A 14,453-nucleotide genomic window follows, 5' to 3' on the forward strand; every position below is an offset into this window, starting at 1 on the left:
GACACGACTGAAGCGACTTAGCAGCAGCAGCAACAGCAGCCCTGTGATAGAAGCCGGTTCCCTAATATCGTAGAATCCTGACTTGCTCATCTGTAAATCCCAGCCATGGTGTTAGGGTTGCGGTGAGGACTATGCCTGCCAAGGAAGAGCAGACATCATTCGTGGGCTCCCCCCACTTCTAGTTTGCAGGCCTTATCGCTTTACTTAATCCTTGCAAGTCTACAAAGCACGGGTTTTTGGTCCCATTTTACCTTGGAAGACCCGAAAGGCTCACTCGCTCCAGGGTACATATCTGGTTATCAGCAGAGACGGGGACTCAAACTTTAGGGAGTTCTTCCAACTCTGCCACGCTGCTTCCCTGGCAATCGAACACCGCACGCACAGGTGTCCCGTGTGAGTTACTCCTTCGCCTCCAGGGACTCCAGACTGGAATAACAGCCCCTGTTTAGTAAATGCTTACCATGGGGTTTCCCTGGTTGCTCAGATGGTGAAGAATCCGCCTGCCATGCTGGAGCCTCAGGTTTGATCCCTGAGTTGGGAAGATCCCCTGGAGGAGGGCATGGCAACCCACTCCAGTATTCTTAGCTGGAGAATTCCACGGACAGAGGAGCCTGCTGGGCTACAGTCCATGGGGTCATGAGCAGTCAGACTCGACTGAGCGACTTCACTTTCACACACTTCCACTTATATGTGCCAGACACTTTCCGTGCACGAGGTCAGTCAATACTTGTGACAACTTGGGGGAGTTGTCCCTTCTGTTATTCCCGTGTTCTATCAAGCTTCTTAGTCTTCCTAGTCATAAAATCAGAGAGACCCAGGTCCACATGGTACCCACCGCCTTTGGCTGCTGGCCATGGATTTCATGTGAATTGGGCCTCTTGTACCTGCCAGCCTTCCCTTCTCTGGAGGAGCCTGACTTGGCGGACACCCCTAACCGCAGATATTCAGGAAGCCTTAGAGTTAGGGTGGACACCAGCTTGCGAAGATCGAGCTGCCAGGAGTGTCTCTGCACTGGGGGTCTCGGCCCTGGGCGGAGAGAAGATGAGAGGATGCTGAGGACTGGGAGGTGGCCCAGCTTACCCCTGCCTCTGCCACTGGGGGAGCCCTAGACTGTCCGCACATCCACGTTCCCGCCTGTGTGGACTGGGGGTATCAGGCTTGCCCTGCCCCCCACCCCGAGTCAGCATGTAACCCTCAACGAGGAGAGGGCGCTCCTTAACATCTGCCCAGATGCACTTGCCAGCAAGGACCCATTCCAAGCATCAGACGCAGGGAGAGCTGCACACTCCACCTGTTACAGAGTCGGGGCTGGGGCCCAGGTCTTCGTCTCCGCATCCGATCGGTGCTCTCTTGGCTAAAGGCCAGCTCCTCATTGTATTCAAAGGCAAGTTATAAATGGTCAGATGCCGCTCAGGTGCGGGGGTTTTCCTATGACTTCCTCTGGGCCTGCAGGAAAGTCTGGCAGAGGGACGGGTCCCGGCACGACGCCGCTGGTCCTGTCTCCACGCTGGCGAAAGGCAGCCTCCTGGGGCCTCTCGCAGGAGTTCCTGGTGCGTGCCACCGTGGGAGAGGGACTCTCATGTGGAGGTAAGAGCTCACCCTCTAGAAGCTTCACCACCTGCGCTGGGACCCAGGTTTCTGGCTGAGTAACTCGGAGCAAGCTGTGCACCATCCGTCTTCAGTTTATTCATCTGCAAAATGGGGTAGGAACGGTTCCTTGCTTATAGGATTTGCCATGGGGATTATAGGAGGTTTTCAGTGGGATTTACCATAATGCTGGGCACGTGATGAGAATTTGGTCAGAGGCTGCTATTATTATTACTATGAACTATCTGAGCTAGGCCCTCTGTGGTTGCTGAAGTCAGATCTAAGCTGACTCCACCACTTCATTTCTGGTGCCCTAGGCAAAAGCCAGGCAATGGCACCCCACTCCAGTACTCTTGCCTGGAAAATCCCATGGACGGAGGAGCCTGGTAGGCTGCAGTCCATGGGGTTGCTAAGAGTCTGACACGACTGAGTGACTTCACTTTCACTTTTCACTTTCATGCATTGGAGAAGGAAATGGCAACCCACTCCAGTGTTCTTGCCTGGAGAATCCCAGGGACGGGGAGCCTGGTGGGCTGCCGTCTCTGGGGTTGAACAGAGTCAGACACGACTGAAGCGACTTAGCAGCAGCAGCAGCAGGCAAAAGCCAAGTGACCTCCTTGCCATAACTGAGGGTAAGGAAGCCCAGATCGCTGTAAATCTCAGCTTTTATCTCTCTGCTGTAGTGTCAGCAGGGCAGATGGAATCTGAGGGACCCAGGAGGGCGGAGTTCTGGGCAGTTCAGTTTGAAAAGGGCTATAGAAAGGCGTTGGTTTTCCTGTGCTGTCTCCCCGACAGGGGAGGCCCCTCCACAGAGCTCTCCGTCTCCCAGCTCTCTCCTCTCAGCCTCTCCCCACCTCCCTCACCCCCACGGCCGCTTAATGAGCCCGTTGATTCCCTTTGTCTGCCTCTGCCATCGCCCTGCTGTCATCCAGCGGCCGGCCCCTCCCCTCTCTGCCCGTGACCTCTCCCAGCAACTTCCCCCAGAAAAGAGGAAGACCCGGCAGGGTGGGAGAGGTGCCCTGGAGAGAAGGGTCTGGGGGGAACAAAAGACCCTGTGAATTATTCAGAGACACAAGCGGGGCGGTTTCTAAAGAAGGGGGGAGCTGTGCCCCCGAGGGCGGGAGTCGCCCCTCTTTTCTGGACGCAGGCGGCTCCATCTCCAGCGAGACCTCGGTGGCTGGAGAGACAAGAACACGGTTCTGCTGACCACCCCTGGGCTGGCTCAGAACCCCCTGAACAAACACTGCCTCTCCCGTGGCGTCTGCAGAGGGGCTCTCCCCTCACCAACGCCTCCTTCCCCGCCACCCTGCCACTCCTCTCTCCGTTTTGTATTCTCTGAGACTGAAATTAAAATGCACACCCAGAGCAAGCAGGCCGGAGGGTCTGCCCACTGGCCGACAGGGGGTCGGGTCCCGCAGCCTTGGCTGAGCCGGCTCCTGGAGGAGGTGGATGAATGCTCACCACCCTTTGTCTGGCCTGCTGATTTCCAGACAGAGGGCTCAGAAGCCTATAACCCAGGGGCCCCAGCGGGCTGTGACTGGTGTGGACCCTGAAGGCCGCTCTCCCGGGTTTTCACCTCCACCAGGAACACCGCTGGAGGGCGATCGGGTGTTTGCAGCTCCACAGTCTGCCCAGCACTCAGCTTGATGCTTACCCTTGACGCCCTCAAGAATCTGAGAAAACTGGGACATTAGGCGAGCAGGGGAAAAGGGCTTCCCTGGTGGCTCCGCTGGTAAAGAGTCTGCCTGCCCTGCAAGTGACCTGGGTTCGAGCCCTGGGTCGGGAAGATCCTCTGGAGGAGGAAACGGCAACCTACTCCAGATTTCTTGCCTGGAGAATGCGGGGCCTGGCGGGCTGCAGCCCCTGGGGTCACAGAGTCCAACCGACTGAGTGACTAAACCACCACCAAGCAGGAAAAGGCTTTCTCTGGAGCCGCTTCCTCTTACCCTTGGGAAACAAGAATGTAAACGATCACCCAGATTCGCACAGGGCTGGGCTGTTTACAGAAGATGCGACCCAGATCCGCATTCCTCCCAGGGACTGAGATTTGGGGCGCCCTGTGTACTGCCGCGGTAACGCAGACGTGGCCGAGGATGGCAGAGAGACTGCGCGGTTCTCAGAAAGGCCCCGCGGGGTCAGCCTAGACGCCAGGCCTCCCGACCCCCTGGCGGGCCCTTCCCCTGGGCCCTTCTGCGTTTCATAAGCACGTCCCCCTCCCCAGCCCTGCTGCAGGCGTCCAGGGCCGCTGACAAGCCCTTCCACCTCTCCTGCCATCAGGCAGTGGTGGGGACGCCCACCCATCTGCCAGCATTCTCTGCCAGCAGTGGGGGGCACACCCTCCCTGTCTCTCCAGACCCTCCTCCCAGCCCCCAGTTCTCAGGCCACCCTGGGCGAGCCCTCTGGGGAGGTTGGACTATTTCCTCCTTCACCAGACCAGGTAAACCTGCTGGTCCAGTTTGTGGGAACAAAGGTGGCTTTTGTCCTGCAGATTGCAGCTCCTTATCAGCCTGAGTGGGGGCCTCAAAGGTGGTGAGGGGGGTAGGCAGGTGCAGGGCTGGGCCGTGCCTGCCCCCCCACAGTGGGCATCCAGGGAGCAGACCCTCCCGCACCTCCTGGAGAGGCTGGAGGGGAACCAGACCCGATGTGGAACCCAGCAGGGAGACTGCCCCCAAGGTTGGGTCGTCAGATTCTGGAGTGGAGAATCATCAGGAAGTCTCTCCCCGCAGCCTCTCAGTTCAGTTCAGTTCAGGCGCTCAGTCCGACCCTGTGAATCGCAGCACACCAGGCCTCCCTGTCCATCACCAACTCCCGGAGTTCACCCAAACCTATGTCCATTGAATTGGTGATGCCATCCAACCGTCTCATCCTCTGTCATTCCCTTCTCCTCCTGCCCCCAATCCCTCCCAGCATCAGAGTCTTTTCCAATGAGTCAACTCTTTGCATCAGGTGGCCAGAGTATTGGAGTTTCAGCTTCAGCATCAGTCCTTCCAATGAACACCCAGGACTGATCTCCTTCAAAATGGACTGGTTGGATCTCCTTGCAGTCCAAGGGACTCTCAAGAGTCTTCTCCAACACCACAGTTCAAAAACATCAATTCTTTGGCACTCAGCTTTCTTTATAGTCCAACTCTCACATCCATACGTGACCACTGGAAAAACCATAGCCTTGACTAGACGGACCTTTGTTGGCAAAGTAATGTCTGCTTTTTAGTATGCAGCCTCCTACCTAAGACTTCCACAGTTTTACAGATAAGGAAATGGAGGCTCAATAAAGTTGATGGACGTTGTGACCGGTGGGCTTCCCAGGTGGCGCTAGAGGTAAAGAACCCACCTGCCAATGCAGGAGACGTGAGAGTCACGGGTTTGATCCCTGGGTAGGGAGGATCCCCTGGAGGAGGGCATGGCAACCCACTCCGGGATTCTTGCGTGGAGAATCCCGTGGACAGAGGAGCCTGGAGGGCTGCAGTCCATGGGGTTGCAGAGAGCCTGACATGCCTGAAGTGACTTAGCACGCCTGCGTGATCCTGGCGGGGTTGGGTCTTAAACCTGGTTTTTCGGACTCCCACCTGCTGTGCCACGCCTGGCCCTGTGGGCAGGTTACAGAGTCCGGAATCCAGTCTGTTCCTCTTTTTCTTGCTGACTTTCTTCTTCACTTTTTTTTTTCTTTAGTGTTTATTTGGCTGCACTGGTGGCTGCAGCCCTCAGCATCTTCTCGCTGCAGCGTGTGGAATATTCATTTGTAGCACGTGGGGTCTAGTTCCCGGACCAGGGATCGAACCCAAGCCCCCTTCACTGGGAGCTGGGGGTCTTAGCCACTGGACCACCAGGAAAGCCCCCTTGAGATTTTCTTTCATGTTGAATTCAGCTTCCCCTCCCCCGGCCCCAATCAGGATTTGATTTATCTTGAAGCCGGTTTCTGAGGACAAGTGGCCTTCGGTGGCCTGTGGAGACACAAACACTCCCGCGTCTGTTATTCTCACATCCCCTCACAAGCCTGGTGCACGGTCACCATCCCCGGGAGGAGACAGAGACCCCAGAGGACTCCGCGTGGCGGAGGGCGCGCCCATCCTCCCGGCGCGTGGGGTTCAGACGCACTAGCGCCCAGCCCAGCCTGCAGATGCCGTTCTGGCCTCGCCTCTCAGGGTGGACTTATTCCTTAGGCTCGCAGCTTCACGCTTTCTGTCTGCAGCACGGGGGTGTGATAAGAACCACACAGACCCAGGAACATGCTGAGTGGCTGAGACCATGGGCTCCAGAGCCAGATGGGCTGGCTTCAAACCCTTGGCTGTGTGGCCTCCCTGAAGCTAGCTTCCCATCTCTGTGCCCCAGCGCCCCTGCCTATGAAAACGGAGTTCATGACAATCACATCTCTCGCATAGGTGGTTGGAAGGGTTGGATGGATGTGTCTATTCTGAGCATTCAGAATGGTGTCTGGGATCAAGCAGGCTGGACTCGTTAGTGATTTCAGCATGCAGATGAAAGGCTGTGTGGGCCACCACTGTGTCCCCAGCATCTGGGAGAGTGTCCAGCACCAAGGGGGTCTCTATCGGGATGGGCATCGAAGCACATGAATGAAAAGTAAGCCAGCAAAATGCTCTTTCCCCTCCCCCCTGCTTTCCCAGCACCCCCTCGCGCCCCCCCAGAGCAGAACTGCTGGCTTCTCTGGCAGTCTGGCCCCTGGAGTAGTCTGTGACCCAGGCCATCAGGATCTCCAGCTCACGTCCCCCACCCCAAGCCCACCTGCAGAGGCCTGGGTAGCAGGGGATGGCGCAAGACCGAGCCCCATGCACCCCGTAATTTTGTCCTCAGCCCCGTGGGAGGCCCCAACTTTCCTGGGCAGCGGGGCTGTCTCCAGGCTTGTCTCCAGCCTGGCTCAAGTTGCTGGAGAGAAGGACAAGGAAGGAGACTCTGCCTACTTGTCTGTGTTTCTCTGGGTAAAGAGGTGATGGTTTCCGCCTGTTGGGCCGGGGGTGGGTGCCCTCTGCCCACCTCTCAGCAGAAGCTCCTCCAAGTGCAGCTGGAACTTCTGATTCAGGCAAGGGGCTCTCCCTTCCAGAAGCTTCTGAGGTGACTATACCCTGTGGCTTTGAACTCGCTTCTTCTTTTTTTTTTTTTTTTCATTTCATTGCTTCCACTGATACTCATGAAATGCCATATTCATGAAGTGTCAGGCTCTGAATGAAACAGACAGCAATATTTGTCCTGATAGAGCGTAGATTTCGAGAGGGGAGATAAAAAGTAACAATTTATTTCAAAAGACCATAAGTGGGACTTCCCTGGTGGCCCGGTGGTTAGGACTTCACTGCCGGGATCCCGGGTTCAATCCCTGGTCAGGGAACTAAGATCCTGCAGGTCGACCAGTGTGGGCAAAAAGCAAAAAGGACCAAGGAAGAGGACTTGGCATCTCAGGGTTGGGTGGAGGGGTGGGTAGCCGTGTTAAATGAGATGGCCTCAGGGACATCGCTGAGTAGGGCACGTCGGAGCCTGTACTGAAGGATCTGTAGCAGGGAGCCAAGCAGGGGTCAGGTGGAAAAACACTTCAGGCAGAGGGAACCGCAGGTGCAAAGGCCCTGAGGCTGGGGTGTGCCCGGCCTGCAGGAGAGACAGCGACATCACAGGAGGAGATGAGTGACTCGGGGCAGACCAGGGAGACCAGGGAGCTGGTGGGGGGTGCTCGGGCGGGCTGTTCGGTGGCTCTACAGGGCGGGACAGGCCTCGCGGAACCTGAGGGAGCCCTGGTCTGTTCGGGGCTGTGAGGTTCTGAGTGGAGCTGTAATGTGCTCTGCTGGGGTTTGAAGGGCTCAGCTCTGGCTGTGGGCTGACTGCGGCTTTAGGAGGAGCACGTGGCTCCTGTAACAGGGGAACCCCTGACGCTCTGGGGCTCCCAGCACTGTGGCCCTTTTCCCGCTTGTCGAAAGCGTGATGTGTCTGCTCTGTGCTTCTGCAGGGTCCCCACTGTCCCCGTGAAGAACCTGAGTGGGTCCAGCCCCGTCAACCCTGCGCTGGCAGGTAAGGAAGCCCCGGCCGAAGGGACAAAAGGGAGAGGCTAGGAGGGCCTTTGGGATGGACGCGCAAGCACTGAGTGCGGTGAAAGTCGCTCAGGCGTGTCCTTTGCGACCCCGTGGCCTGCACGGTCCGTGCTGGTCCATGATAAACCGACAAGTAACAAGGACCTACTGCAGGGCACAGCAGACCCAGCTCAGTGTCATGTCAGCCCGGGCGGGAGGGCAGTTTATAGTGGGATGGACGCATGGAAATGTAGTTCCCCTGAGACTGTCACCACTTTGTTCATCCGCTGTACCCCAACACGAAATGAAAAGTTTAAGAACACATAAAAAGAAGTTAAAAACAAGAAAAGCAAAAGCAACAGGTGTCATGGACGTTTGTAAAAAGAGAGAATCCTGGTGGTGACTGAGACAGACGAGGGCCTGAGGGGGTGGATGGGAAGGGCAGGAACAGTTTGGGCGAAGTGATTGCAAAACGCAAAGCTCACTGTGGAGAAGGGGGGATGGACGTGTTTCTGGGAGGATCTGTGTGGAGAAGGGGCGAGCGGGTTACTGGGAGGGGAGTGTGGAGCGGGCTGGGGGCTGACCCTCCGCCCTCCTCCCTGGTGCCCTTGTCTTCCAGGAATCACTGGGATCCTCATGAGCGCAGCAGGGCTGCCTGTGTGTCTCACCCGGCCACCAAAGCTGGTCCTTCACCCACCCCCCGTCAGCAAGAGCGAAATAAAATCCATCCCCGGGGTTTCCAACACAAGCCGCAAGACCACCAAGAAGCAAGCCAAGAAAGGTATCAGCCTCCTTGTCCAAAGGAGTCCTGGGGCGGGGGTGGTCACAGATTGGCTCCCAGCCCAGCTCTGTCTCCACCACTGAGGATCACACCCGTGCCTTCTGTGCCTCGGTTTCTGCATCTGCTAAATGGGCTAACTAATCCCCACTCTGAGGATTACACCAAAGTGGATAGGTTTGGATCTGATGGAGACCCTTTGAGAAACAGAGAAATTCAGGGCAACGATACAGACACATGAAGATACAGCATGTGACACAGAGAATATACACTAGAGAGATGGAGCACCTCAGCATGGGAACCCGAACAGCCTGGATTCAGATCCCAACTTTGTGCCCTGCAAGTCACGAGACCCCCGGCTGCCTCAATTCTCTCCCCTTTACAATACACACAGCCAGTACCCAGCAGGTGTGTCCTGGAAGGCAGTGGAAGTCACTTCTCGTGTCCCTTGGGATACTCCAGAAGCTCTGGCTGCTTGACCCTCCTTCAAGAGCTCATCCCCTCCTCACAGTCCCGCAGCTAAGAGGTCAATATACCTGTGCCTACCTGGGCCCCAAGGACCCAGCCTGACCTCTACAGCTGCTCTCTCTAGCTCTGGGGGGTGTGTGTGTGTGTGTGTCCGTGTGTGTGTGTGTGTGTGTCCGTGTGTGTGTGTGTGTCCGTGTGTGTGTGTGTGTCCGTGTGTGTGTGTGTCCGTGTGTGTGTGTGTGTGTGTCCGTGTGTGTGTGTGTGTGTCCGTGTGTGTGTGTGTGTCCGTGTGTGTGTGTGTGTGTGTCCGTGTGTGTGTGTGTCCGTGTGTGTGTGTGTGTGTCCGTGTGTGTGTGTGTGTGTGTGTCCGTGTGTGTGTGTGTCCGTGTGTGTGTGTGTGTCCGTGTGTGTGTGTGTGTGTGTGTGTCCGTGTGTGTGTGTGTGTCCGTGTGTGTGTGTGTGTGTGTCCGTGTGTGTGTGTCCGTGTGTGTGTGTGTGTGTGTGTCCGTGTGTGTGTGTCCGTGTGTGTGTGTGTGTGTGTGTGTGTGTGTCCGTGTGTGTGTGTGTGTGTGTGTCCGTGTGTGTGTGTCCGTGTGTGTCCGTGTGTGTGTGTGTGTGTGTGTAGTGGCTAAGTCATGTCCAACTCTTTGTGGCCCCCTGGACTGGAGCCCGCCAGGTTCCTCTGTCCAGGGGATTTCCCAGGCAGGAATCCTGGAGTGGGTTGCCATTTCCTCCTCCAGGGGATCTTCCCGACCCAGGGATTGAGCCTGCATCTCCTGCTTTGGCAGGCAAATTCTTAACCACTGACACCACCTGGGAAACCCCTGGTCTCTAGTATCAATTTCTAAATGATTCGACCGTCAGCCCTAAGCCCTTCCCTTGCAAACCGGTGAGGTTTCAGTGGGATCGTAAGCATGTTATAACTTATCTCAGCAAGCAAGAGGCTCTCAGTCGACAGAAGCTTAATTCTTGTTAGAGGAGCAGGCCAGCGGGGAGGGAGGGCCTGCGCCACAGCTTTTGGACGCTGGAGGCTCCACTTCGTGAAACGCTTGTCCTACTTTTCCAGTCTATCGACGCTTCTCTGCTTGAATGAACTCGCTCATCTTCCTGGCGGTCTCATAGGAAGTGATGGGATTTTGCGCTTTCCCATTCTTCCTGTTATTATTAATAGCACTTACCTGACTCTTAGCAGGCTAAGTGCCACAGGGCTCTAGGTCCATTTAATTGTATGTCGTTTAATTGTCCAAGCGCCCCTCTGGGCAGGTGCTGTTGTTCTTGCCCACTGTCTAGGTGAGAAACAGAAGCTCAGAGAAGGTCAGGGAGTCGCCAAGGAGGCTCCAGCCCTTTATTCCTCCCTGCCCCTTGGCAAGGCTGTCTCCTGCCAACCCCTGCTTTTAGTCCTGGCTGCCTCCTAGGGGCCTGGCTCCCCTCCCCCCAAATCCCAGAGTCACTGCCCCCGCCAGGATGCATCATCCTCTCCCTACTGCTGGGCAGCAACCGCACCGTCAACAGGAGGAAGGCTGGCAGAAAGCTGAGGTCGTCAAGTCCCGGTTTCCCGTAAAAATGATGGTGCTTTGACGCCACATTACAGATCAAGACGGTCCTTAGCACATTGGGAAGGGAATGCCGTAAACCGGCCCAATGTCTTAAGACGTGAAACTGTTTACAGAGAGTTTTCGTTACTGTTAGCCCGATGCAGCCTTTGGGCAGGTCCAGGCTCTTTGACGTTGGGGAAGGGAAGCCCGCTGGCCCGTGCCAGTGAAAAAGTGGGCTTGTTGCGATTAGGCAGGCTGGTGTCAGGGAGGTGATGGCAGGAGATGAGGCGAACTTAAACAGCCCCCTCCTCAGACCACCTGGCTCCCGCGTCCACCCCGTGTCCCCTTTGCATCCTTAAATCCAACTGCGCGGTGGTTCCTTGTCTTTTCTGAAAGCTCTGAGCCTGGCTGACAACGCCCCCCTCTCTGGCATGTCCAGCTTGTTGGTGGCCCCCTGATCATCCTGTCCCCACAGGGAAAACCCCAGAAGAAGTGCTGAAGAAGTATCTGCAGAAAGTCCGGCATCCGCCAGACGAGGTGAGTCCAGGGCTGGCGGGGGGTGGGGGGATTCACCCTCCCCACCCCACCCCCAGTCATCTCCCCGGCCAGATTTCTGCAGGACGCAGCTGGCACTGCTTTCTGGGTCCCGACCAACTCAGAGCTGGTCGGAGTGGATGTTTTGGGCCACAGCTGTGGCTTAACTTCTCACACCTGCCTGTTCAGCAAACTGCTGACTGGTGCTCAACTGTCTTACCGTGAATTTAAGCAAAGTGGTGTGATAAGCTATGGGAACCGACTTAAAAATGGGCTTGATGGTGATCAGAGATTCTCAACCAGAGGCGATTTTACAGAACTGGAGGGAAGAGGAGACGCTGGTGGCATCCAGCAGGCCAAGGCCAAAGATGCTGCTAAACCCACCACCTTGCTCAGGAGGGCCCGGGACAGCACCCGCAGCGAAGAACTGTTTTTGTTCAGTCGCTGAGTCACGCCTGACTCTTTGCGGCCATATGGACTGGAGCCTGCCAGGCTCCCCTGTCCTCCACTGTCTCCCGGAGTTTGCTCAGAGTCATGTCCACTGAGTTGGCCATGCGATCTATCTGACGTCTCTTCTCTGCCGCCTCCTCCTTTGTTCTAGACCAGGGGCTCTGGAACACAGGGCTTCGGTGGTTGCCGTGTGTGGGCTTAGTTGCCCTGCAGCGTATGGAATCTTTCCGGACCAGGGATCAAACCCGTGTCCCCTTCGTTAGCAGGTGGACTGTTAACCACCGGACCAGCAGGGAAGTCCTCAGCAAAGAATTATCCAGCCCCAAATGTTGAAACATGCTGCAGCCTCTCCAGGGCACTTCAAATACAGTTCCTTTACAAATGTCCACTTAAATAAGTAAATGGTCAGTGGGTCAAATCAGCAAGTGTTGGTTTCCTGCACAGACCTCTGAGGGATCCCACGGAGGGATAGTCACAGCCCCCAAGGAGGGGCTATCATTCTGTTTGGCAGCCTAAATTAACATGTATCACCATCAGGAATTAGTTCAAGAGTTACTCTGCTGTGCCAAAGAAGACAGAATTCTGTCTAGATTCCCAGTGGCGCGTGTTCCCCGGTTTGTGGGCTTTCTGGAAGAGCAGCAGCAGCAGCCCGCTTGGCAGCTGAGATCATGCTGGAAGACCGTGGAGGTGCTGTGGCCTCCCAGGCTGAGTGGGAACTGACAGTCTTTCTCCTCTGCCCCTTTCCGCCCCCAGGACTGCACCATCTGCATGGAGCGCCTCACGGCCCCATCCGGCTACAAGGGCCCCCAGCCCACGGTCAAGCCGGACCTGGTGGGCAAGCTGTCCCGGTGTGGCCACGTCTACCACGTCTATTGCTTGGTGGCCATGTACAACAATGGCAACAAGGTGGGTGCCAGCTCAGGGGTGCCACCACCTCCCAGGCAGCACCCAAGCCTGGAGGCCTTATTGGAGTGGCACCCAGGTGCTTTGGGGGGGTCTTAGAGGCACCCCCAGGCTTCCCTGGTGGCTCAACGGTGAAGAATCCACCTGCAATGCAGAAGACGCGGGCTTAATCCCTGGGTGGGGAAGATCCCTGGAGGAGGGCATGGCAACCACTCCAGTATTCTTGCCTGGAGAGTCCCATGGACAGGGGAGTCTGCCGGGCTAAGGGCCTCAGGGTCACAAAGAGTCAGACACGACTGAAGCGACTGAGCGTGCGAGCAGGGGCAGCCCAGAGGAGCAGGAGTGATGATCTTGGTTGTTCTCAGCCTCATCAGTTTTCCCCAAAATTACTATGTTGGCAAAATCTGTCTGCACCTCCCTTTTGGGCTATGCTGCCTACCTTCCCAGAGCTTCCCTGGTGGCTCAGTGGGAAGGAACCCACCTGCCAATGCAGGAGACTCAAGTTCCATCCCTGGGTCAGGAATATCCCCTGGAGAAGGATAATAGCAGCCCACTCTAGTATTCTTACTGGGATAATCCCATGGACAGAGGAGCCTGGTGGGCTACAGTCCACGAGGTCACAAAAGAGTTGGACAGGACTGAATGGCTAAACAACAACCACCAACCCAACTCCTCCCAGTGTCTACACTGTGTGGTGGTCTGAGAGGTGTAGACGTCTGTCCCTGAGGGTTTGGAAGGGAGTTTTCTACAGTGACCAGCCCATGGTGAGTGTCCATCGTGCTGGCACAGGACTCCCCAGTGACCCTTCCTTCTCCCAGGCCTCGTGCTTCTCAGTCACATTCATGTTCTTTGGGCGCCTTTCATTGTCCTTTCAAAAGCACTAAAGGTTTTGTCAAAGGATGGCTGGAAAGCCCTTAAGGTCAACTGTTGGAAAGGAGGGCTGTGTGATCTTGTCTTACCCACCAATGATAGTGGAGTGGCCGTCCCCCATTAGAGCTGGCTTCCAGGAACCTGGATGTGCCCTCAGATGATAAGTCTCTCCACACAGCGCCTAAAATGAAAGTGAAGTCACTCAGTCGTGTGCAACTCTTTGCGACCCCATGGACTGTAGCCTACCAGGTTCCTCCGTCCATGGGATTTTCCAGGCAAGAATACTGGAGTGGGTTGCCATTTCCTTCTCCAGGAGATCTCCCCAACCCAGGGATTGAACCTGGGTCTCCCGCATTGTAAGCAGATGCATTACCATCTGAGCCACCAGTGCCTAAAGCCCTTGGCTTTTCTCATGTTCTGTCCCAGGCCTGGGTCACCTTGACCCCATCTATGGGATTCCGAATTCTCATTTCTCCAGGCCCAGCTGGGATTGCATCAGAGTCTGGGATTTTTGTGATATCCTCCCACCACTTATTCATCCAAAAGTATGTCTGGCCTTCAGGGGCTGCCCTGTCCTTATCCTGCTTGAGGAAAAGAGTAAAGGCGGCCTACCCAAGTGCAAACCCTGGCTGAGGAGCCAAAGGACTGCGGGCAGCAAGATTTTCAATCTCTCTGAGATTTCATTTCCCATCTGGAAAATGGAAATAGAACAATCCCTACTTCCTAACATGATGAAAGTGAGAAGAAAAAGGGAAAGGGGCTCCCCTGGTGGCTCAGACGGTAAAGAATCTGCCTGCAATGCAGGTAGACCTGGGTTCAATCCCTGGGTCGGGAAGATTCCCTTGAGAAGGGAAAGGCTACCCACACCAGTATCCTTGCCTGGAGAACCCTCTATGGACAGAGGAGCCTGGCAGGCTGCTGTCTGTAGGGTCACAAGGAGTCCAGCGTGACTGAGCGACTAACACTTTCAACCCTTTTTATTCAAATTGACACCTCTGTACTATGACAATTTCTTTTTCTTCATCCTAATGTAGTCCTATGGTTGAAATTCCCAAAGTGCCAATGTCGGGATCTTTCTGTGTCTCAGAGAGCTCAGTTATTGATGGATGCTGTGTGTCTGGATTCCCTGCTCAGTTTCCTGACACTACAATAAAAACTTTCAGTAGGACTCAGCCTTTGAAGAGGTTATTTCGGATTTAAAGGGGTTTCTTAGCACCTTCGTTCTCCTTTTGATAACTGCATATAAGAATAATCTCGTACCTTTGCGTTTATTTCCATGGTGCTTCAAAAAGGGTGCGGACACGATCTTTTATCCTCTTT

The 14,453-nt window shown here is 55.6% G+C and overlaps 1 protein-coding gene across 2 annotated transcripts in view; it reads left to right on the plus strand.

Annotated features, from left to right (window-relative positions):
• Positions 1 to 14,453, plus strand: part of DTX4 (deltex E3 ubiquitin ligase 4) — a 44,036-nt gene that overhangs the window by 10,399 nt on the left and 19,184 nt on the right. For both annotated transcript variants that reach the window (XM_061381608.1, XM_061381607.1), the window contains exons 3-6: positions 7,535 to 7,596; positions 8,215 to 8,376; positions 10,852 to 10,913; positions 12,114 to 12,266. In XM_061381608.1, coding sequence (XP_061237592.1) covers positions 7,535 to 7,596; positions 8,215 to 8,376; positions 10,852 to 10,913; positions 12,114 to 12,266 — 439 coding nt within the window. The remainder of the gene's footprint in view (positions 1 to 7,534; positions 7,597 to 8,214; positions 8,377 to 10,851; positions 10,914 to 12,113; positions 12,267 to 14,453) is intronic.

This window comes from Bos javanicus, chromosome 15 (assembly GCF_032452875.1).
Source record: "Bos javanicus breed banteng chromosome 15, ARS-OSU_banteng_1.0, whole genome shotgun sequence".
NCBI classification, from domain to species: Eukaryota; Metazoa; Chordata; class Mammalia; order Artiodactyla; family Bovidae; genus Bos; species Bos javanicus.